The sequence below is a fragment of the Rutidosis leptorrhynchoides genome, chromosome 4 (genome assembly GCF_046630445.1).
Source record: "Rutidosis leptorrhynchoides isolate AG116_Rl617_1_P2 chromosome 4, CSIRO_AGI_Rlap_v1, whole genome shotgun sequence".
Classification (NCBI taxonomy): domain Eukaryota; kingdom Viridiplantae; phylum Streptophyta; class Magnoliopsida; order Asterales; family Asteraceae; genus Rutidosis; species Rutidosis leptorrhynchoides.
The window spans coordinates 348,598,946-348,625,757 of NC_092336.1; the positions used below are offsets into that span (position 1 = coordinate 348,598,946).

At 37.4% G+C, this 26,812-nt stretch overlaps 1 protein-coding gene across 1 annotated transcript; it reads left to right on the plus strand.

The window, feature by feature from the left end:
- Positions 1-8,927: 8,927 nt before the first annotated feature.
- Positions 8,928-9,653, plus strand: LOC139841747 (uncharacterized). Its single transcript, XM_071831952.1, has one exon. It carries the CDS (start codon positions 8,928-8,930, stop codon positions 9,651-9,653), a length of 726 nt encoding a protein of 241 aa, XP_071688053.1.
- Positions 9,654-26,812: the final 17,159 nt, after the last annotated feature.

The following is a 26,812-nucleotide window of genomic DNA, read 5'->3' on the forward strand; positions in this document are numbered from 1 at the left end:
CTCGAAGTACCGACAAGACGATATGGTTATATATTCAAACCAAATTACTTGATCTTTATATCAACTAAATTTGAATTAACTAAAGTATATTTATTGGTAATTGTAGGTGAGCATCCATCCATATATATATATATATATATATATATATATATATATATATATATATATATATATATATATATATATATATATATATTATATATAACTCATATCAAATTTGGATTCAATTCAACGTAATATAATAATAATATTTTAATTTAATTGAATATTAAAAAATATATTAATCGTTTTACCTAATAATAATAATAATAACTTGTAATGATATGATATGCAGAACTAATATATATTGAGATTGATTGTAATTATTAATCATTTTGGAACTTGCAAGGCTAAGCAAGTCGACGCAGAAAAATATATATTTATTCGTTTTTTTTATTCAAATTATGGTTCAATTAATTACAATAAAAATCTAAAATATTTAATGTCACTCACCAACATAAGTACTCGTCTTCTTTTTTTTTCTTTCAAAAATAACGTAACGATTACTATTAAAATTAGAAAAACTTTCATCAATAAATGAAGGATTCATATTAACGATACATCCAAACCGAACCTTGAAGCTCGCAAAAAGTATAACGGACTGGAGAAAAAACTAAACCTAAACGAAGCTAACTCTAATCGAGCTAAAACAGAAACGCAGCGTCTAAACCATACAAATCATACAAACCACACGAAGAAAAACCACTAAAGATCAACAAACAAAACACAATAAAAACTAACAAAACCATACAAGAAGTTAACAGAAAATAGAACCAAATAAGGTTGTCTTTATTTTAGTATTATTAATATTAATATTAATATTAATTTACAAATATTTAAATTTTCTTTTGTCTTTTTAGACCATTATTTCCCAACATGTTGGATTGATGATAGTGAATGAATTTGCTCATATCTAGGGAAGGTCAAGACAATTTTCTAGGGAAGGTGACGACGAATATTCAGGGTGCATCTGATCTTGAACTTCTGTCTTTTGTTACATGTGAGTGTCAATAACATTTTGTCAAATTTAACAAAATTGTATTTTTTGTCTCTGTAATATTAAGATCGTAAAATAGGATTAATCAAAATATTCAACTTTGATATATTCATCTCCCCCATGTGTGTTACACTAAATGCAAAATGCCAAATATCTGACAAATCTATAAGGATCTAGATTAAGATCGGGTATAAATATATTTTAGTAAAATATATTTGACTCGTAACAATTTGGATTTGGGCATAGTGGTAAATGAACTTTTACCATTAGTTTTTATTAATTTATTAAATATTAGTGAAATTTTAACTATGTTTCGCGAGTTTTTTTTAGATACGAATAAAAAAATATAATTGTCAAAATAATTATATTTTATAGCTTTTCAAAAAAAATAATTATATTTTATATATTATTTGTTAAGTTGTTAAGAAACCAAACCAGTTAATTTTTTGGTCAAGTTTTCACAAATTACTCCATAATTGTAATCTCTTAACATATTAATAAATGTGTATTGCGCGAAAGCTGTTTGTTTTATTATGAGTATACTCTGAATCTCCTTTAAAGTAAAAGTGTGTAATCTATCTACCTGCAAATACTTAAAATATCTTTTTTAGGTAATTTAACATATAGGTTTATTATCAGTGTTGGTGGTTTAGTGTGATCCAAACATAACATGTTTTGGTGTATTAAATATGCTAAGTTGAGAGCGAAAGCTATCTTAACACTTTAGAACGGATCTAGAGAGTGTGGAGTAAACGTCCGTCAAAGGGTTAATAAGATAGCTTGAGTTGGGATTAGTTTGTAAGAGTCCAAACTAAAAGGTGGTTGTCCAGGGTAATATGCGCCGCATCTGTTTAAGGTGCGCCACATTTTTGCAAGGTGCGCCGCACCAAATGAGCCAATGCGCCGCACTTCTATTTATGTCGGGACCATTTCATTAACAGAACATTTAAGGCATAAAAATGCGCCGCATTTTAGGTTGATTTGCGCCGCATTTTGTTCAATTCTGTAGAAATTGGTGCAACTCTTGCCCAAACGTTTTGCAACATTTCACAAAGAGTTAGTTATTATTCCTGGACATATTTTGACTTGTTTAAAGGCTTTATTAGGGTCCTAATGCACCCTTTCAAACAAGTGCATGGCCTAGAGTTGTGACTATTGATCATAACTAATTTTGAAAGGTTACAACACTTCATTGCACCTTTTGACCCATTATAAATACAAGACATCTTGTATTGATAAAAGATTCCAGAGAATTTCCTTTCTTAATCACTTTTAACACTCTAAAACTTCCAGATTTATTTTCTACAAATACAAGGATCAATTCTCTGTTGGATAAGAAAGTTGATCATACTAGTCTTATCCCAATACTGATTTTGTGCAACCTGTATCCAATTGAGTCGAATCACTTTATTGAGAAAGTGTTCACACAATTTTAGTATCAATCCGGTTCCAGATTTGCATCCAATCATTCTACGTTTCAAATAAATCAATAAAATATTTGGAATTATGGCCGGTGAATCGGTCAAAGAGTGACTTCAAGATTTGCAAAGTTGGAAAAGTTTGAGGGTGTAGATTCCAGAACATGGCAAAATAAGATGCAGTTTTTGTTGACTACTTTGAATGTGGTGTATGTGTTATCAACTCCAAGGCCCGCTGAGATGGAAGAAGAGACCTTGGAAAATGCCCGGTTAAGGAGCAAATGGGACAATGATGACTTGATATGTCATGGACACATCCTAAATGGTATGTCCGATGTTTTATTTGATGTTTATAACACTGTTGAATCGTCTAAGGAACTATGGTATAAGTTAGAGGCCAAATACATGGTCGAGGATGCCTCTAGCAAGAAATTTCTTGTTAGTAATTTTGAAAATTATAAAATTGTGGATATAAGACAAATAATGGAGCAATTCCATGTGATCTTAAGTATCTTGGCGTAATTTGCTCAACATAATATGAATATGGATGAAACCATTTCAGTTTCATCTATTATTGATAAATTGCCAACTTCATAGCAAGATTTGAAATACACCTTAAAACACAAGAAAGAGGAAATGAGTTTGAATGCGTTGGGTAGCCACTTGCAAATTGAAGAATCAATTCGGGTTCTAGAAAGTGGCAAGGGGAAAGGGTAAAGAAGTGGGATCACCTTCCGTCAATATGATTGAAGATAATTCTCAATAAATCCAACAAGAAATCAAATGGCAAGAAACACAAGTTTGATGACAACAAGAATGAGTCCAATAAGAAGGATAAGAAGGCTTGTAGGAATTGTGGTGAGCCCGATCACTTTAAGCGAGATTCGCAGGTTAAGAACATTGATGGAGGCAGCACTTCGGGTGTGGTTCAAGGATCAAAGGATCTGACTCCAAATCAAGGTCAATTTTATGACTTTGTGACTAATGCAATTATGAACTATGTTACACATATTTCTGATGCATTTTATGTGCAGGATGATAACATTGGATAGTGGGTAGATTCGGGTTTAACTTGCCATGCATGCAAGGATCATCATTGGTTCAAGACAATTGTACTGGATGATAATTTTTTTACATATGGGCAACGAATCTATAGAAAATGTTCAAGGTTATGGGAATGTTGTATTGGAGTTTAGCCCCGAAAAAACAAATACTCTTCATAATGTTTATATGTACCTAACTTAGGCAACAATCTTGTATCTAATCATATATTGAACAAATGTGGTTACAAAAAAAGTGTTTGAATCAGACAAGTGTTTGGCATAAGAAACGACCCAAATTACATTACTTGTGTAACAACCCTACTTTTTCTGTTACTATCGTTATTTGTCTGTTAATTATTTAAGGGTGATTACATAGAACTTTATGTGTTTAAATGATTTAAATGCATACTTGATCCTAGTGGATTACATGAATTAATATGATGATATTAATTGATAAACTTGTTTCGGATAACGAAATACTTAGAAAACGACACGGTTATGATAACCGAATAGAAAGCCTTTCAGTTTACGAAACACATTTTTTTGATAAAATAATTATTTTTAATAATTATTAATTTTATGAAAAACTTATCTAATTTATTAACGTTTCAACGACCGGTTAACGTTTCGGGAATCCGGTACGGTTAACTGTACTCAAAACGGACCATGCGTATACAAGAGATTAGCAAAAATGAACCCGAAACACCCACATGGGCCCCATCGGCCGACCACCCCATTACACCCCCTTGTTTTTGTATTTTGGGCCCTTGCTTGCTAGTATTGGATTAAATTAGGCCCTAATTCACATATAATTAGAAATAATAAAACACTGGCTCATAATTCCCAACCCTAACTAAAAAACACGCAGTTTTTTTCTTATTGCTCTCCTCTTGCTCGTCGACTACACACACACACACACATACAAGCTTTGATTTTGATAATTAGCTCTTGCCTTCTACACGAAATTGATAGCTCTCGTCGTTCTCTACACGCTAGTATTAATTGATTTGTTTTTAGAGGTATAAATCATTAACCCTAATCTTTTTAAATCTGATTTTGATCAATTATGTATTTTACAAGGATCTAGTGCTCAATTGGTTGCGATTACATGTGTAATTAGTCGTTAAATTGCTCGATTCGTATGATTTGCTTGAAAACCGAATTGTTTTGCCATGTTTATGTAATTTTGACTTTTCTTTCTGTTAAAATAAATTATATAGATAGATTCCTATCAAAAAACTAATAATTTTAGGCTTTTGATTCACATGATTTCGTTATGTACAACCTAAGTTATGCTTAATTGAAGTTTTGCTAGGGTTTTGCATGTAATACGAATTTTCTGATATGTGTACTTTATAAATGAGTTATTTATTTGTTAACCATTGGATTCCTTATTAAAAACTACTCAATTTGGAGTTAAGAATCATATTAAACGGTTATGTATAGCTCTCGGTGTGATTAAACGAATGTTCTTGACAAAAATGATTTGCTCGGTAACCTAAATCTGATTTTTAATGTAATTTGAAAGGAGATTTTGAACCAATTCTTTGCATATCTGTAAAATTCATATATTGTAGATAACTTTTCATCTAGGCCTTGTGTTATTTGGATTTATATAGCTTGCGTAATGTGCAGGCCAAAATGATGACATGTAATCTATCCAAATCTGCTACTTATGCACCTTTAGCTCTATAAGTTGACTTGTGGATGATTTGAGAACTTGAGCTCCTGGATATTTGAACTTTGTGTGATATGCGACCAAATTATAGTTTATAGAAAACTTTAAACCTTGATGTATTATGCACAATGCGGCCAAAGATTTGCTAACTACTGAATTGAGCTGAAACAGAAGGTCTGAATTTACGGAATATACTGTACCAATTGGCTAAACCATAACATCTCATCCTTTGATATGTTCTATTTTAGCTTGTCCTTGAACTATAGCTACTGACCTTTTTTGTTTTACATGTTCCTAACTCCGGTTATGACCATTTTGAGATTGATGCGCAGATTGAAATTGATTTCGTGCAACGTGTTTGGTAAATGTGATGATGTGTTGCATGCTAATGATATGATTTGAACTCATGAACCATGTTTAACTACTTTTACCAACATTGACATGAACTTACTGATGTGTTGGCTTTGGTTGACCAATTTGACCAAGGTTTGACTTTTGTTGACTTACTTGGATTTGTTGACTTTTGTTTACATGTTGAGTCAGTTGAGCACTAGGACTACGCGTACACTATGGGTTGGCGTAGTGTGACTTATTTACTTACTTAAGGTAATCTAATTGAATAGGTTGAATTACTCGATCGTAAACCGCACAAGCTGTTTTTGCTTAATTTACTTACAAAGCTTTTCAAAGGTGAGTCTACAGTCCCTGCTACTTTTCTATTGGGATGAGATAACATGCTTTTTCAAATCTTTACATATTTGTCACGAGTAACTAAATAATATACATATGAATTTGATCATAAATCCCTTAGCTTGATTATATTAATTACTTTACGTAAGCTCGACTTTTAGGGACGGTACCGTTACGTTTGACAAACCTCGCCCCAACACATGGGGGTGCTTATTTTGTTGTAACTTGTACACTTGATCGGTGTATGCTTAGAAAGGGTAAAAGGAAGACGCATAGCGAATGAGCTATGCGCAAGTTAAACTCTTGTAATCAAGTGCTCATGACGAATGTATACTTTTACGATGCTTTCAATGAAATCTCGTGGCCTAACTTACGATGTTTTACTAAACCTGTAGATTCACTCAACAATTTTGTTGACTTTCCGTATATTTTTATCACATGTCCTTAGAGGTATTGCTTCCGCTATCTGATGTCTATATGATTGCTTGTTGCATACACTGGAGTAGGGTCCAGCATGATTATGCATTTCTTATTTCAAGAACTTACATTCGCATTTGAAAACCATTTACTTTTAATAATGTTTTGGGATTATTTATGTTGGTCGTTAAAATTAAACTGTTTTTTTTAGAATTACTTTACATTTAATGACATTACTATTTGAAATATAATGCGAATACTTTTCGAAAACGTCTCGTATAGAGGGTGTGACCGTTAACTGTGGGACCAGTGTTAATACACCGTTAGTCAATTTTGATGGGGTATTATATATGGTATCGGAGTGTAACGGTTACCTAGGATTAGGTTTCATTAGAGTGTCGGACCTTAGGACACCTTCTGAGTCTAAACTGTAACCGTAGACTAGTTTGAGCTACATAGACTATAGTTACACTACTTGCTGATTGACTTGATTTCATATCTAACCTGAATGATATAGTTGCTAGTGTACTAACTTTTTTTTTCCTTGAGTGTTAGATGACTTCTTCCAACCTCATTATTCTTATCGACTCCGACACGGAATCTGAAGAGACTGTGCAGACATAGGGGAACCCTGTACCTAAGATCGAGGATGATGTTATGTTAGAACCTGAGACAGAGTCTGAACCGGAAGAAGAATCAGTGGAGGATGAAGAGGATCCGAAAGAAGAACCAGAGGAGGAGCCCGAAGAGGATCCAGAGGAGGATCCTGAGGAGGACCCGGAACCCAAACCCGAACTCGAGAAACCCATTTCACCTCCAGTCACCAAACCTCCTTCACCCTTCAAAAACCCATACTATGATAACCCCTACAGACTTAAATCCGGTGGGATACCAAAGGGACCCGCAAGAAACATGAACCGATTCTGGAAAAAAATTTCACGTGACAATAAAACACTTCAAGAATGTCGTCATTTCCATCCCTATGATGCTTCTACTTCAAAACCTAGCACCTCCACTGCTGCTACAAATGACAATGGTTCCGACGACCTTAAGCTAAGAATTGAGAACTTGGAAAGGATCGTCGAGTACCTGTTGAAGGAGCTTCGAAAATCTAAATAGAAATGCTCTATTGGAATCGTTCCACTTTTCTAGATATTATTTCATATTATTACTTATTTACTTATTGTTCGCACATACATTGATTGATGTGGTTTTTACTATTCGAATGCAGGGTTTTACGTTATAACTTTTGGGATATTTTTATTACTTTATTAGTGCACGAATACTAAATGAATAATTATGGTGATTGATTTACTATTATTCTGTGATGCATGATGATCTGTTAATAACTGTTGTGAATTCCAGACGTTTTTTTTTATCACTAATGTTTATCACTCCTTATTACTACTTAGTTTGATGCTACAACTACTCTCCTTCATCACTACTGTCACTACTATGCACTACATACCACTGCTACTTATTACTATCACTACTAGAATCTTTACGATTTAATATTATTTGCTATGCATCATTACTCGTTGCTAGTATATTTTTGACGTACTGATTTCATTAAAGCTAATCTGGTGTGTTATCATGTCTAGAAAGATAATGCCGCCAAAGAAGATTACCCAAGCTGATGTCCGTCGGTGGATCACCGAGGGTCTAATTGAAGCTGTGGCCAAACTCCGAAATGGAACCAATAGCAACAACACTACCAACACTAGTAACCAACAGAACCAGAAGAATCAGGACACCACCAATACTCAGAAAAATAACACTCAGAATACCACCAACAATACCAACGACACCGGCAACCAGCAGACCAACACTGTCAACAGCAACAATACTACCAACACCAACACTAATTAGGTAGGATGCACGTATAAGACCTTCTTGTGCTGCAAACCACATTCATTCACTGGTATTGAAGGCCCGGTTGGCCTTACCCATTGGTTCGAGAAGCTCTAATCTGTTTTTCGTATCAGCAGTTGTAGGGAGGCTGATAGAAAAAAGTTTGCATCCTGTAAGCTTTCAGATGTTGCTTTAACATGGTGGAATACGTATGTGAAGTCTGTAGGTATGGATTAGGATTTTGAAACTACATGGGAGGACTAGAAGCAGAGAATGATTAAAGAGTATTGCCCTTATAATGAGATTGTTAAGATGGAGCGGGAACTCGAGAACCTGAAACTGGTTGGCACTGATTTAGCCAACTATAATAAGAGATTCTTTGAGCTTGCTCTTATGTATCCGAACATGGTTACTCCTGAGCGCGAAAAGATCACTTTTTATGTGAAGGGGTTAACTGAGAACATCCAAGGCGGTGTGACTACTTCAAAGCCAAGGACGGTTCAGGAGGCTGTTGAAATGGCACATGAGTTAATGGATCAAATTGAACAGCAAGGAAAAAATCTTGCATCAACTGAGAAAAAACTTTTGACAATAAGAGAAAGTGGAATAACAATAATTCTGGAAAGAACTACAACCAGCAGCCCTATAAGAAACAGGATACAACCAAGGGTAAAACTACTGCCCTGAATATTAACTCTGGGTATAACGGAAAGTATCCGTTATGTGCTAAATGCAACAGAAATCACCCGAGAAATTGCAACAAGGTTTGTGATAAGTGTAAGACAAATGGACACATGGCCTCAGAGTGTAAAGCTGGTAGAAACGTTTGTTTTGGATGCGAGAAAACTGGTCAATTTAGAAAGAATTGTCCGAATGGGAATAAGAACACTGAACCTGCTAGGGGCAGAGCTTTCAACATCAACTCTAGCGAAGCTCGTGATCCCAAGTTAGTCACGGGTATGTTTTTACTCGACAATCATCATGCTTATTTAATTTTTGATTCTGGTGCTGATAGGAGTTTTGTGTCTAAAGGGTTTTTCCATAATCTTAAGAATCCTGTATCGTCATTAGAAAACGTGTACTCTATAGAACTAGAGAATGGTAAGCTAGTGAGAGCTGATAAGATCCATCGTGATTGTACTTTGAATTTGGCTGGGAAATCTTTTAGAATAGATGTGATACCGATTATGCTGGGAAGTTTTGACCTTGTGGTTAGAATGGACTGGTTATCTGAGAATAGATCCGACATTGTCTGTTACCAGAAAGCGATTCGCATTCCTGTTGCCAAAGATGAGCCTCTGATGGTGTATGGAGAGCGAAGCAATACACTGATACACTTCATTAATTATTTGAAGGCACAGAAACACATGAGAAAGGGTTGTCTTGCTATGTTGGTTCACGTGAGCAAAACTGAACATGAAGTCAAGAAACTTGAAGATGTGCCGATTGTTAGAGACTTTCCCGATGTTTTTCTGGACGAGTTACCCGGATTGCCACTGCATAGAGACGTAGAATTTTAGATTGACTTAATGCCTGGAGTGGCACCTGTAGCGCGTACACCATATAGACTTGCACCTTCAGAATTGCAAGAGCCATATAGTCGAATACAAGAGCTTCTAGACAAGGGATTCATTTGATCGAGTTCTTCACCATGGGGAGCTCCAGTTCTTTTTTAAAGAAGAAGGATGGATCTATGAGACTTTGTATCGATTACAGAGAACTGAATAAGCTGACTATCAAGAATAGATATCCGTTACCGAGGATCGATGATTTATTTGATCAGTTGCAAGGATCAGTATGTTACTCTAAGATTGATCTGAGGTTAAGTTACCATAATATGAGAGTAAAGGAGACAGATATACCGAAGACAACGTTTAGAATGTAACATCCTGCCTTTTTCCATTTACCTTGCGTTATACTATTTTAAAGTCTGTTATATATATTTATAACATCTTCCGTTAATACGCGTTTTAAAATATTTCGTTTTGGTATTTCACACAATCGCTTTGAAACTTGAGGGACTAATCTTGACTAGTGGCCAAAGTGGTGACTAGGTCAACTAGTCAACCACTTCACTACCTCCATTCATTCACTCACCTCGTTTCTAATACTTTCACCATTATTCTCTCAAACCCTCAAACATAAATTCATCATCTAAATCCGATCTAGCAAGTGTTCTTAAAAAAAAATTACATAATCGGAATCCTTGCATCTTCTTCTTCAAATCCATACCAATCTCATTGCATTTGGGTAACTTTTTAAAAACACTAGATTTTGTGTTCTTGATGTTTTTAACTTATAAAAGTGTTAATTAGTGTCTATGGCTCAAGTCTAACATGAAAATGTGATTTATATGCTCGATCTTGTTATTTTGAGTAACTAGCATGAACTTGAATTTTGGTGTGTTTGATCTTGTGATTTGTTTACTTAAATGTTGTTAGATGTTAAAATTGCATGTATTAAATGTAGGTTTTTCTTATGCCCAAGAGACATATTAAATTAATGTGGCTAATACGTTATGACCCCAAGTCGGGTCATACCCAATAACAAGCTTACCGACACTCTATATGTATTTAATCTCAACGGTTGGATCGTTAAATAAATACGTAACACTTGAACTTTAGAAAATCGGTTTTCTAAAATATTATCACTTGAGATAAATTATTTGGATAATTTATATTTAATTATTTATAGGTTTAAATAATTATATTGTGTTATATTTTATAAAAGGTTTATAAAATAAGCAAGTAACTTAATAAAATACATGGTTTTATATAAATATAACAAGTTTTATATATATTAAGACATTGTTATTTTATTAAACATGTGCAGAATTTTGTGTCTCCAAGGATGACACACCCATGCCTATTTTGTTACTTTTAACACAATATTCCTTATGTACATGCAAGGGTCTTAAAACCAAGGCTTGACTCAAGTTGTAGTACACATAAGTGATAAAAAAAAAACTGCATTCAGCTCATTTTTTTTGGGCATTTCTGGCTGAACTGTTTTAACAAAAAAAAGGAGCATTTTGCTTGTAAAATCAAGTGATTAAGTGTTCTAAATCCTAACCAATTTGAAGGTTTTGTTGGTGCATCAAAAGCTTGGGGTATTACACACTTGAGGCTTCAAGTTAGAAGCTTTCTTGCCTTCATCTTCATCATCATCTTGCACATTTGTAAACTACCCTCAACAAGCTTGAGGAGGTATAAACTCTAAACCCACTCTTAGTTTGTAAGTATGTTTCACAACTTGATCCTTTTTGGGATTTAACTTTAAATGGTTAAAGATTTACAAGTTCAAAAATGGTAATTTATACGCTTCCGCAAATCTTATTTCTTGAATGATTATAAGTATTATGAAACTTGTTAAATCTCAACAATGGTATCTAGAGCCGAAGTTGTTGAAATATGATTCGAGATGGTTATTAAACCCACTATAATTTAGCATTCTATGAACATGCATGAAGTAGAATGTAAAATTTTCGGTTTTGGGTGGTTTGTCATTTTGGCCAAAATCACTTGTGATTCTCCATTCTGTATTGCCAATCACTTGTGATTCTGTACTGCCAATCACTTGTGATTTTGTATTGCCAATCACTTGTGATTCTGTACTGCCAATCACTTGTGATTCTGTACTGCCAATCACTTGTGATTCTGTACTGCCAATCACTTGTGATTCTGTACTGCCAATCACTTGTGATTCTGTATTGCCTATCTCTTATGTAGTTAAAGTTCACAATCTAAGCCTTGACCTTGTGTTTGGTTGCATGCATGGTTGATTGATATTTATTCAATTGGTTTGTAATAATATTTATTCATTTGGCATGTAATAATTCATTTGGTTATGTAATTTATTTTATATTTGGTATTTAAAATAGATTAGGTTGTAATTTCATTTTTTAGACAAAATGTATTAGGATATATTTTGTAAAATGATGAAGAATGATGAAGACTTGAAGAACACATGAAGAAGCATTTGGATGCAAGGTTAAGTGGGAGATTTGAAATCTCCTACTTTGTGTAATTACCCCTTATCCGGTGGCATTTGTTTTCGGCTTAACAAATGTCTACCAAAATGGCTTGATTGTGAACATATTTGTTTTGCATGCATGGTTGTTTATTGTATGATTGTGGATTGTATGTTTGTATGCTACAAGTTAATCACACAAGTTAACAACAAGCAAAATGGCAATTTAATTGGTTAAATTATACATTAATTAACGACATGCAAAACGACAATTTAATTGGTTAAATTAAAAATGGCTAAAAGGACATTAATAAACGGTTATTAAGAACATGATTAGGATCATATATATAAAATGGTTTATAGACATGAAAATGGATTTCAAATGAACCATACACTAAATGCATGTTGGTATATGGCATAAAAGTTTTCTCAAACTAGAATTAATGAAAACTTAAAATCCCTTATTAACGAGGCAAACAAGTTAAACGCCATCCTTTTGTGCAACGCTTAAAAATATTAGGGAACTCACAATTGGATAAAGGTCACCTAACCGTTATGAGCAAACTAATATGATTAAGGTAAATTTCGCACACTTGTGGGATAAAGGTCACCTAACCACTTGTATGTTAAGTTTACATGTCTAAACAAGTAGGACGACTTGATTTGGAAATCATGAACTTAGGGTCTCCGAAGCATGATGAACAAATAGGCGTTGATGGGATAATATGTCATGCAAAAGGATTGCATGATCCCATAACTTAGAAGTTGCAAAAGGATTGCAATTGTCATATAATGACTACCTAGCTAAATCAAATGACGGGATAAAGGTCACCTAACCGAAATTTGGTTTACCATTGGATTCTAAAATTTAATATATATATCAATTGGATTTAAAGGGTATTGATTGTTAAATTTAAAATCGATACTTAAATGAACTTTGTTAAATTTTGTAGATGGCCGCCAATAACAACATCATGCAAAACGCACCTATTAACTTGAACAACCTATCATTAAGGTCTCTCCTCGAGGAAGACAAACTCAACCATACGAACTTTATGGATTGGTTCTGCAATCTTAGGATTGTCCTCAAACTTGAGGATAAGGCGTATGTGTTGGAAGACCCCATTCCCGATCAACCCGACAAGGATGATACGGAAGGCATGGCTTATTGGGATAAGTATTGCGCCGATTCGGTGCAAGTTGCTTGCCTAATGCTTGGGACTATGATACCCGAACTCCAAAAGGATTTTGAGCATCATACTGCATACGACATGATTACGCAATTGAAGGAGATGTTCCTTCAACAAGCTCGTGTCGAGCGCTTTGAAACGGTCCGAGCGCTTCATGCATGTCGTACGGACGACTCCCAATCCGTTTCATCTTATGTCCTTAAGATGAAAAGCCTCATTGATCGCGCAAAACTGTCTTAATCTCAACATATCTAATGAGCTAGCCACGGATCTTATCCTAAACTCCTTGTCAAAGAGGTTTGACCAATTTGTAATTAATTACAATATGAATGGGATGGATAAGACCATTGGCGAACTTCATGGCATGCTTAGGACGGCAGAAACTAGCATGGGTAAGAGGGCTTCACCCGTGCTAATGATCAATGATGGTGGGTCCAAAGGTAATAACACCTCTAAGCCAAAGGCGGCTAAGAGGAAAGGACCCTCCTATCAAGGCAAGGGAAAGGGGAGGATGGTTACCCCAACCAAAAACAAGAACAAGAAGCAAAAGGTTGCCGGACAAGCAAACCCCAAGGAAGACCCGTGCTTCGGTTGCGGTGAAATGGGTCACTGGAAACGAAACTGCCCGGTCTACCTTAAGGAGTTGAAGGAAAAGAGGGATGCGGGGCAAACCTCAGGTAATATATATATGGTATATATAGAGCTTAGTATTACTTCTTCTAATACATGGGTATTAGACACTGGATGTGGAACTCACATTTGCAATTCTTTGCAGGGGTTCAAAAGAAGTAGCAAGCAAACGGGAACATCAAGTCTCTTTATGGGTAATGGAGCCAAAGTGCAAGTGAAGGCTCAAGGAGACTTTGTATTAAAGCTTCCAAGTGGTTTGGAACTTATTTTGAACTATGTTTTGTATGCACCGGATTTATGTCGAAACATTATTTCAGTTTCCCGTTTAAAACAATGTGGTTTTTATTTTAATTTTGTTAATGATGTTATCCAAGTTTATTTAGATAATGTATTCTATTTTAAGGCTTCGCCTTCAAATGGAATTTATGAATTGGTTCATGATGACACATCATCTAGTAGCTCAATATACCATACTAGCACCAAGAAACTCAAAAGGGATTTGAGTGATTCCTACTTATGGCATTGTCGCCTTGGTCACATAAACAAAAATCGAATGCATACACTTCAAAAGAATGGCCTTTTGAAATCAAATGAACTAGACTCGTTTGATGTATGTGAATCTTGTTTACAAGGCAAAATGACTAAAGCACCTTTCAAAGGGACCTATGAAAGGGCTAAGGACTTATTGGGATTAATACATTCAGATGTATGTGGACCCTTTAAGCCCATAACTAGGAATGGTGAAAGATACTTCGTTACTTTCATTGATGACTTCAGTCGTTTCGGATATGTCTACTTGTTAAGACATAAGGACGAAACTTTTGAAGCATTCAAAGAGTATCAAAGCGAAGTACAAAATCAACTCAATAAGACAATCAAGGTACTTCGTAACGATAGAGGAGGTGAATACCTAAGCGATACTTTCCAAGATCATCTTAGAAGTTGTGGGATTATCTCGCAACTCACTCCTCCTGGAACACCCCAACTGAATGGAGTTTCCGAAAGGAGGAACCGAACCCTAATGGATATGGTTCGATCTATGATGGCTAGAAGCTCGTTACCTCTATCATTTTGGGGTTATTGTCAATGCTCCGCGGCTCGTATTTTAAATATGGCCCCAACCAAGAAAGTGGAACGAACACCTCATGAGATGTGGTTTGGAAAACCTCCATCTCTATCATACTTAAAGGTATGGGGATGTGAAGCTTATCCTAAGCGTTACGTCCCTAATAAGTTGAATGCTCGATCCACGAAGTGTATCTTCATAGGATATCCCAAGGATAATATGGGATATTATTTCTATGATCCATCCGAGCAGAATGTATTTGTTGCTCGGAAGGCGGAATTCCTTGAAACTAAGTTCCTAATGGAAGGAAGTAGTGAAAGGAAGATAGATCTTGAAGAGGTTCAAGATCAAGTAGATGATACACAATTGGTTAACACTAGCACTCAACATGAAAATGTTGAGAGTGATCAAATGGATGATCAAAATACACAAGACGTTCGCAGATCTGGTAGGATTAGTAATCCTCCTGAGAGATATGGGTTTCTCATGGATGGTTGCTATGTGGTTGATTTGGATGAACCAATAAACTACCAAGATGCTTTATTAAGGATTGATAAAGACAAATGGCAGGAAGCGATGAACGCTGAGATGCAATCCATGTATGATAACCAAGTTTGGGAACTTGTTGCGCAACCTCCTAGCTCTAGGCTAGTTGATTGTAAATGGCTTTTCAAAATGAAAACCGACATACATGGAAACTTGGATACATATAAAGCTAGACTTGTAGCAAAAGGTTTCACTCAAACTCAAGGGGTTGACTATGATGAAACTTTTTCGCCTGTGGCAATGCTAAAGTCTATTAGGATATTACTTGCCATTGTTACTCATTATGATTATGAAATATGGCAAATGGATGTCAAGACCGCTTTCCTAAATGTATATCTTATGGAAGATGTCTATATGGTTCAGCCTGAAGGTTTTGTTGATCCGAAATATCCTAAAAAGGTATGCAAGTTAAAGAAGTCATTCTACGGATTGAAACAAGCATCTAGAATGTGGAATCATCGTTTTAATGAGGAAGCCGTGAAATTTGGCTTCATTAAAAATGGTGATGAAGCTTGTGTATATAAGAAAGCTAGTGGGAGCACTATCATGTTCCTTGTACTATATGTGGATGATATATTGTTATTTGGAAATGATATTCCGGCAATGCAAAGAGTTAAAACTTGGCTAAGTAAATGCTTCTCCATTAAGGATCTTGGAGAAGCACAATACGTTTTGGGGATTGGGATCTACAGGGATAGATCCAAGAAACTGATAGGTTTGAATCAAAGTGCATACATTGAAAAGATCTTGAAAAGGTTCAAGATGGAGAACTCTAAGAAAGGTTTGGTACCTATTAAAAGAGGAACACTCCTTAGTTCATCTCAGTGCCCCACCACGAAAGATGAACAAGAGTGAATGAAGAAAGTCCCATATGCGTCTGCCATTGGGTCAATCATGTATGCAATGATATGCACTAGACCGGATGTGTCATGCGCTCTTAGCCTGACAAGCAGATACCAGAATAACCCAGGAAATAGTCATTGGATTGCTGTCAAAAGTATATTAAAATACCTTAGGAGGACTAAGGATATGTTTCTGATATATGGGTCTGGTGAGGAGGAACTCGCTGTAAAAGGTTACGTGGATGCGAGCTTCTAAACTGATCGAGATGATTCTCGATCACAATCCGGCTATGTCTTCACATTAAATGGAGGTGCGGTCTCTTGGAAGAGTTCAAAACAGGATGTTGTTGCTCTATCCACTACAGAGTCGGAGTACATCGCCGCATCATTGGCAGCTCAGGAAGCTGCATGGATGAAGAAATTCATCGACGACTTAGGAGTAGTCCCTTCCATTCAGGACCCTCTTGAGATCTTTTGTGACAACGAGGGTGCGATTGCTCAAATCAAGGAACCTTGTGCTCACCAAAAGACCCGTCACATTGAGCGGAGATTCAACTACATAAGGGATGAAGTTGAAAAGGGAAAGATATGTATTCGCAAAGTTCACATAGATCTTAATATAGCATATCCACTCACGAAACTCTTACATGGTGCAAAACATCAAGGGCATGTTAGTGCATTAGGGCTTCGATATTCTAGTGATTGGTCATGATCTGTTTTAAGTATTGTAACGGAACGAAATTGTTCAAACTCATTAATATAATTATGGTATTAATTTATTTTGAGTTATGTTCCTATTTTGCATATTTTATCCATGAATAAGTAATTATTCTAAATTCCATAGTCGATCTCATTTGTGGGAGCAAATGTGAGGTTTAGACTATTGTGAACTTGGATTGGTATACATTCACCGGATGAATGTGGGGCAAGGTTGCAACCAAGGTTCACAGATATTTGTGGGACACAAATATTGGAAGACCCGCCCTCAAGACTTACTAAATGGAGCCTTTGTGGGTGATCACATGTAATCTTGAGTAAAGGCGAATATCATTGTATCCTCTGACCTGAGATACATATTGGGTTCGGATATTCACTAAGTATTATGCCTTGATTCTTTCCTTCGCTATTCTGAAATATGGTAGTTCATAAGGAAGAGCTCAGGTGTAATACAAAGTATATATCTAGGACGTATGTAATCAAGATGGAATTTGTCCCTCTTATTCATTGAGAGTCAGATGTCTAAGGCCTGATAAAGTTAAATCTAAAGAGAGTGATCACTCTGTGTCTCTTGGATTTAACATGACATCTAGGACGAAAGGATGTGATGAAAGATTCACCTATTCATATTTGAGATGGAAACTCTAAAGGGATGATGTTATTGAATGGCACATAGTCATAACATATTGGGGGTGATGGACGGTCGTTAGGTGGTATCCGTCACTTGCATTAATTTCTTATGTTCTCGTGCATGTAACAACCCAACATTGATTTACCAAAAACACGACACAAAAAAAAAAATTTCTGTGAATGCCCATCTGGACGGCATCCAGAAATCGGGACGGCGTCCAGCCTTTACAACTGGGACGGCGTCCAAGGATTTGGGACGGCGTCCCAATGAACTAAAAAGTACTGATCAGTTTTTGTTTACACGCGAACGAAAAACTCGCTCCCCGACACTTTTCAACGAAACCATTTTCACAATATGACATATTAAGTAAAACTAAGATATTGCCACCATAAAAACAAGTTTTACAACCCCGGGCTCACAATGACCCGTTTTACAAATAAAGTAGCAGTTTCGACCCATTTATCTCTTTAGACGGATTAGAACTCTACAACCCAACCCGATACCAAGAGCATAATCCCGGAGACTACCAAATCCCCAATCCGCGTCCATATAACCAAAAGCTACCCCTTCGAGCCCAAGCGCTCCTATGCATCTAGTCTAACAACTAGCTAGCTTCATAACAAAATACCTGTAAAATGGTAAACAACGAGAGGGGTAAGCATAAAGCTTAGTGAATGCAATAATTATATGAATACATATATAATTATACCTACTTGCATACACTTACACAAACCGCAAACATGCTAGCAAACACAATTAGCTTATCGTCACAATAACAAGCTATAAATCTCCAATACCACAAGCTAGCATAACAACCGCATATAAATATAACTCGAATAATATAATATGCTTACAACACAAATAACCATGGTTAACCAATAGTACAATGGAACGGCGCCCGCGAAAACGCCATCGGTGTTCATAACATCCGTTAGGGCACTTAACACCTCGCACCACTAACCCCTAGGGTGGCACCTTAACACCTCGGCACATCACCCCGAGTGGCATCTTAACACCTCGATGCATCACTCATTATTTTACGGAGTGGTGTCTTAACACCTCGACACTACACTCCTAGGTGGCATCTTAACACCTCGATGCTACACCCGAGTGGCATCTTAACACCTCGATGCTACACTCTTCACGTGAAACGTGGTGTCTTAACACCTCGACACTACACCTTTCACGCTACAACAAATAGATACATTATATACATACGCATATAATTATTCCACTCACCTCGAATTGCCCGCACAAGTCATAAATGTAAATCGCCTCCAAAAGCAACCGAGCAAACCTTTTACCTATAATACGCATATAGATATACACACAATCAACACACATTCCCTACAAGGGAATTCGACACCAACACCCTTAACCGAGGGTTTATACCTACCGCCACAAACCGCCCATTTAGACACTTAAAGTGGACTTCACCAATTACCACTACGGGTGGTAATCCCGACCCATTCAAAGTCAATCCAATTTGACATAAGTCCCAAAAACATCTTTAATCACTAACGACTAGTGATTTACTTTCCAAAACATCGTTTAACACTTTAATCAAACCTTTATATACACGGTTCATAAATTCTCGATCTCATGACTTAGTTTGACAACATTTGAGGTTAACACCCATTTGTCATACCAACATGTTCTTATGAACATCTAAACACTAACACAATTACAATCTAGTGGTTAAACACCCAAACCATGACCAAATTTGTCCTCAAACCCTAAACCCACAATAATCGGGTTTACTTACACAATACATAAAGCAAAACCCCCAAATTCATGAGGAATGGAGTTTATAATCCAAACTAGTTCAATCCCTAAATATGAACAAGAATCTTAACAATAAAATTCGGAGTTAGAGTTTACCATAACAATCAAAATGTAGCCGAGAACGAAAAGAACAACTTTAACTCTAGCGACCCGACCCAAACCGCTCTTCTTCTTCTCCAAACTAAGCTTTCTCTCACTAAAAACACCTCCTCTCTCTAGGGTTTGAAGATGAGAGTGTTGGTGGGTGAAATGTGATCCATAAATGAGGTTGGATCAGTTTTAGAGGCTCCAAACCGACCCCAAGTGAAAAGACCCAAATACCCCTTTTAATTTGAGTAAAATAGAGCTGCTGGCCCGTCAGGCCTTCTGGACGGCGTCCAAAAAGCTTGGACGGCGTCCTAACCTTCATTGTTGGACGGCGTCCTGAAGTCTGGACAGAGTCCCAATGAACTGAGTCTGAAACTGAACTTGTTTTGGTCGTAACTTTCAAACCGTAACTCCGTTTTCGACGAATCAAATATCGTTGGAAACGTAATGAGATTTACTATCCAATGGTAAGGTTTTAGAACATTAACTCCAACTTTATTTGGGATCCAAATATACACTTACATGCCTCGTATTTCGAATGTCGTTTGAAATAACTCGTAACTGAAAAACGGGTGTTACAACTCTCCCCCACTTAAATTGGATCACGTCCTCGTGATCTGCACAAACACTAGAAGTTAAGCACTTCTCCCACGAACAATTCCGCTTCCAATGCGGAGTCACACAAGTAGTAAACTCATCCGAATCCTAGCTTCGTGCACTAACGCATCATAATACCACAATATTGGGTAATCAACCCACGAGTCGAAACAACCGTAACCGTTGATCCTACGCCGAGTATCCAAACTCATACCATACACTTCACAATCGTCCTAAGAGTTGAACAATTTACCGACAAACATCGTCGTCACGCCTCACGATCTTACGAAACACAACCAAGCCGGACATCCGTAACATCTTCTACAAATACGAAGATCTAACCACACGCTAATAATCACTAGCGTGCACTACCGCAACAAACGATAACTCATACACTCAACGTCCAGAGTTTCCATATAGGAAAATACGAAAAAATACCACATTTTACTTCAAGTTCTCACGGCTGCAACACGCAACAAGCGTCATCCATAACTATATCGCCCTATGCGATATTCTAAATTCACTACGCCGCGAACCAAGTCTTACATTAATCCAAATCGAGAAGGATTCATGCTTCCTTAAAATTTCGTACTCATTCGGTTCATAACCGTACTACTCGACCGATCATTCTCGAATATTCTTTAGGCCAAGAACCAAACTCCCTCCGGCTCTACACCGGATCATTCCTTCAACGAAAAAAAAAATTTAATAACCCCGCAATAACACTTAAGAAGAACCACTTTCCCGCCGATCGATCCACACACGACTATACGTCACTGGATTAATCCAGGATGACAATAATACACCACGAATTAGACGAAACATCAACACATCGTCATAGAGTTTCTCCTCTGAACCATACAATACGGCTTCCTAGTACTAGCATAGAAGCTATTCGTATACCAAAATCCCGTCAACGGCGAATCATCATCACAAAATTTCCGCAATTCGCCACACGACTCACAAAAATATTCACCACGTCGGGTGAAATTTCCGACCTAGACCGTCCGTTAAGGATGGTCTCGACATTTCAATGCAACTAACAGTCGCATTACTAGGGAACACACTCTCGCAAACATACAACATCCGTGTGTCTCGATGTGAGACAATCAGAATCGACACTCTCCGCCTCACATTCGTCCATAAAGTGGAATAATCCACTGACAATCTCCACGATTGCGTTTCCCGACGGGGAAAATACGATATTCGTCACGATATCGAACTTGTTCTCATTCAATTATACTGTCCGGGTTTCACGACAACCCAGATTTTTCACTACGGGAGCACCCGCAACGACAACTTCATTCTCTCACTCCGGGATCTCAAACTTCACATTTGGTCTCATACCGCACATTGGTACTACACGACCACCTTACAAAGGAAGTCTTACACTTCCTTCGATCCCATCATCACAATCTTCACGCATAACATTCTCAAGTTGTAACTCACAATCGTAAAGCACGATCTCGAGTCGACATTAGCAACCCGTCACTCTTCCTCGTTAGGAGCTCCGAATACCCATTGAGGCTTAGCACGGTACGCTCCAACATTTCACTATACATAACACCACTGGAGTTTTCCTCGGGAGGCAGTAAAAACTCCCCCACTTAGGATTTATCTCCCTATTCTCACCGCCAAGATGATAACATCCCGCGGAATTGTAATTTCACGTCACACCTGACCATTCTCACTGTTGGTCATAAACATCAATTCACCGCAAATTCGCTTTAGGCTCTCAGAGCCGACATGTACAATCACTTGAGACGTCGTACACGCGATGACATCGCACATTCATACCACAATTCACAACTAACTACCTTAATTGTTTGAAAAGCAAACTCCACCAAAGTCCTACATATGCCTCTAAGCCTAGGCATATGTCACTCCGCTTACTCAGTCGTGCATCTCATTCGAGATCACCCGCCCTTCCACACAACGAAATTTTTCAACAATTGCTCACTCTCATGGAGAAGAGTGACCAATTTCGACACCATAATTGCGTCCACCACAATGTCAACACTTCATCATATCCTTCGGACTAACCGACCATTAACTCCGTCACCGGCTCACCAGTCATCTCTACCCGTCTATCACTTAAGAGCAACAAGATTTGCTCACCCGTCACTTCATAAGAAGTATTCATCACAATGCTCTTAAACTTCGACTTTCGTAACCGTTGAATTACCATCACCCGTCGATCACTATTATAATCTCCGATGCTTCCAAGAGTATCTCATGGGCACCCTAAGCACAAAGTGATCACACTACTACCAAAGTTGAACATTACACTAGCAGGTATAAAAAGGCACCTGACGCAGTGTCATGCAGACTCCCACCACAATCAAATGAATTTTAGAAAATCGATCTTTAGGTTCCATACACCCGATGTCACCCATCTCTCTATAATAATGACCCGAAGTCATACCTACCCGACAACCTTACGGTTTATTGTCTTATCGAAAGTTCCTAGCGATCACACGCTACCCGCAGTTTCCACAAGGCCAAACGATATAGCCTAATGAGGCCCTTCATCTAACACAAGGAGATGCTCGGGGATACCAAGTCTTACACCCTTCAACATATCGATAAAACCACTACTATAAGGGATATTCCATTAGGAATGTTGCCCTATAATCTACAACACACTAACGCAATCAACATTACGCGGGTCCCACTCCCATGAGTTTAACGACCCGAAGACTCCTCGATTCGCCAATTCCAAGGCGACTCACAACAAGAATCCTAACACGATTCTCTACCCACACACTCTACAGAGTGTAACTCAAAACTACAATCATTAGACTTGTCGCATTCCATTACGGAATTCAAGTCCCCGTCGCACACACGCAAGCGTAAATCGGTCATCCTAGTTACGATAGGTAACTAAAACCAATTACAATCTCAATAATGCACCAACTACTTAGGGTGGCTAAGCACGCACCAAACTCGTGAGTTGGCTCACTCACTTAACTAACCGAATCCATCGTAACACTTCACGACTCGCAACGAACCCGATGCGACTACAAACACATCACCCGAGACAACTATCACTTAAGAACCAATAAAGATTCCTCATTTATCCCGAATCTACCCCAACCATGCCACGTTTCCTCCATTCGGTACTCGTCATGTCATGCTTGATGTCAAGATACACTTTCGTAATAATGGTGATCGGTCACTATTACAAATGCGTACCTTACCATTTTCACATGGTCACGCAAAGTACTTTATCCGGACTGATGCAACATTCACACAAAATAACACGCGATATTTCCTAGTACCCGAATGACCAAAGTCCTTACCGCAAACTTGATCACTCAAACTGCCAAGTATTCGAATCTCTCCAATAGATTCGTCCCTAGGACACCGCACGAAATAGATACCTGTATATATATATACACCTATATACAATATAATAATAAATGTACACAAGTACACCGCAACAACAAGTCAACCTACAACCTAGGTGACTATCACTAAAACAACGTCCCCGTTCGCCTACTTACCTTAGGCACTAACAATCTAAGACACTAATTTACTCACGAAATAAGGCCCCACATAATCCCACATTGGACAATCACTAGTCCTTGTTAGTCACCTACTCTAAGGCACTAACAAATCTCAATCCGACCCGTACTCCTACAAGTCTCGCAAATAACGCACAACCGCCAATAAGTCTAAGACTAGGCACCTATCCCAAGGTCACCTAATTCCCTTAGACTATGCTCTGATACCACTTGTAACAACCCAACATTGATTTACCAAAAACACGACACAAAAAAAAAAATTTCTGTGACTGCCCATCTGGACGGCATCCAGAAATCGGGACGGCGTCCAGCCTTTACAACTGGGACGGCGTCCAAGGATTTGGGACGGCGTCCCAATGAACTAAAAAGTACTGATCAGTTTTTGTTTACACGCGAACGAAAAACTCGCTCCCCGACACTTTTCAACGAAACCATTTTCACAATATGACATATTAAGTAAAACTAAGATATTGCCACCATAAAAACAAGTTTTACAACCCCGGGCTCACAATGACCCGTTTTACAAATAAAGTAGCAGTTTCGACCAATTTATCTCTTTAGACGGATTAGAACTCTACAACCCAACCCGATACCAAGAGCATAATCCCGGAGACTACCAAATCCCCAATCCGCGTCCATATAACCAAAAGCTACCCCTTCGAGCCCAAGCGCTCCTATGCATCTAGTCTAACAACTAGCTAGCTTCATAACAAAATACCTGTAAAATGGTAAACAACGAGAGGGGTAAGCATAAAGCTTAATGAATGCAATAATTATACGAATACATATATAATTATACCTACTTGCATACACTTACACAAACCGCAACCATGCTAGCAAACACAATTAGCTTATCGTCACAATAACAAGCTATAAATCTCTAATACCACAAGCTAGCATAACAACCGCATATAAATATAACTCGAATAATATAATATGCTTACAACACAAATAACCATGGTTAACCAATAGTACAAGGGAACGGCGCCCGCGAAAACGCCATCGGTGTTCATAACATCCGTTAGGGCACTTAACACCTCGCACCACTAACCCCTAGGGTGGCACCTTAACACCTCGGCACATCACCCCGAGTGGCATCTTAACACCTCGATGCATCACTCATTATTTTACGGAGTGGTGTCTTAACACCTCGACACTACACTCCTAGGTGGCATCTTAACACCTCGATGCTACACCCGAGTGGCATCTTAACACCTCGATGCTACACTCTTCACGTGAAACGTGGTGTCTTAACACCTCGACACTACACCTTTCACGCTACAACAAATAGATACATTATATACATACGCATATAATTATTCCACTCACCTCGAATTGCCCGCACAAGTCATAAATGTAAATCGCCTCCAAAAGCAACCGAGCAAACCTTTTACCTATAATACGCATATAGATATACACACAATCAACACACATTCCCTACAAGGGAATTCGACACCAACACCCTTAACCGAGGGTTTATACCTACCGCCACAAACCGCCCATTTAGACACTTAAAGTGGACTTCACCAATTACCACTACGGGTGGTAATCCCGACCCATTCAAAGTCAATCCAATTTGACATAAGTCCCAAAAACATCTTTAATCACTAACGACTAGTGATTTACTTTCCAAAACATCGTTTAACACTTTAATCAAACCTTTATATACACGGTTCATAAATTCTCGATCTCATGACTTAGTTTGACAACATTTGAGGTTAACACCCATTTGTCATACCAACATGTTCTTATGAACATCTAAACACTAACACAATTACAATCTAGTGGTTAAACACCCAAACCATGACCAAATTTGTCCTCAAACCCTAAACCCACAATAATCGGGTTTACTTACACAATACATAAAGCAAAACCCCCAAATTCATGAGAAATGAAGTTTATAATCCAAACTAGTTCAATCCCTAAATATGAACAAGAATCTTAACAATAAAATTCGGAGTTAGAGTTTACCATAACAATCAAAATGTAGCCGAGAACGAAAGGAACAACTTTAACTCTAGCGACCCGACCCAAACCGCTCTTCTTCTTCTCCAAACTAAGCTTTCTCTCACTAAAAACACCTCCTCTCTCTAGGGTTTGAAGATGAGAGTGTTGGTGGGTGAATTGTGATCCATAAATGAGGTTGGATCAGTTTTAGAGGCTCCAAACCGACCCCAAGTGAAAAGACCCAAATACCCCTTTTAATTTGAGTAAAATAGAGCTGCTGGCCCGTCAGGCCTTCTGGACGGCGTCCAAAAAGCTTGGACGGTGTCCTAACCTTCATTGTTGGACGGCGTCCTGAAGTCTGGATGGAGTCCCAATGAACTGAGTCTGAAACTGAACTTGTTTTGGTCGTAACTTTCAAACCGTAACTCCGTTTTTGACGAATCAAATATCGTTGGAAACGTAATGAGATTTACTATCCAATGTTAAGGTTTTAGAACATCAACTCCAACTTTATTTGGGATCCAAATATACACTTACATGCCTCGTATTTCGAATGTCGTTCGAAATAACTCGTAACTGAAAAACGGGTGTTACAGTGCAAGTGGGAGATTGTAGGTTTTTCTTATGCCCAAGAGACATATTAAATTAATGTGGCTAATACGTTATGACCCCAAGTCGGGTCATACCCAATAACAAGCTTACCGACACTCTATATGTATTTAATCTCAACGGTTGGATCGTTAAATAAATTCATAACACTTGAACTTTAGAAAATCGGTTTTCTAAAATATTATCACTTGAGATAAATTATTTGGATAATTTATATTTAATTATTTATAGGTTTAAATAATTATATTGTGTTATATTTTATAAAAGGTTTATAAAATAAGCAAGTAACTTAATAAAATACATGGTTTTATATAAATATAACAAGTTTTATATATATTAAGACATTGTTATTTTATTAAACATGTGCAGAATTTTGTGTCTCCAAGGATGACACACCCAAGCCTATTTTGTTACTTTTAACACAATATTCCTTATGTACATGCAAGGGTCTTAAAACCAAGGCTTGACTCAAGTTGTAGTACACATAAGTGATAAAAAAAAACCTGCATTCAGCTCATTTTTTTTGGGCATTTCTG

What these genes read in the sequence shown, in the direction of transcription:
- LOC139841747 (XM_071831952.1), top strand. Translation starts at nt 8,928, where the DNA reads ATGGCCTCAGAGTGTAAAGCTGGTAGAAACGTTTGTTTTGGATGCGAG.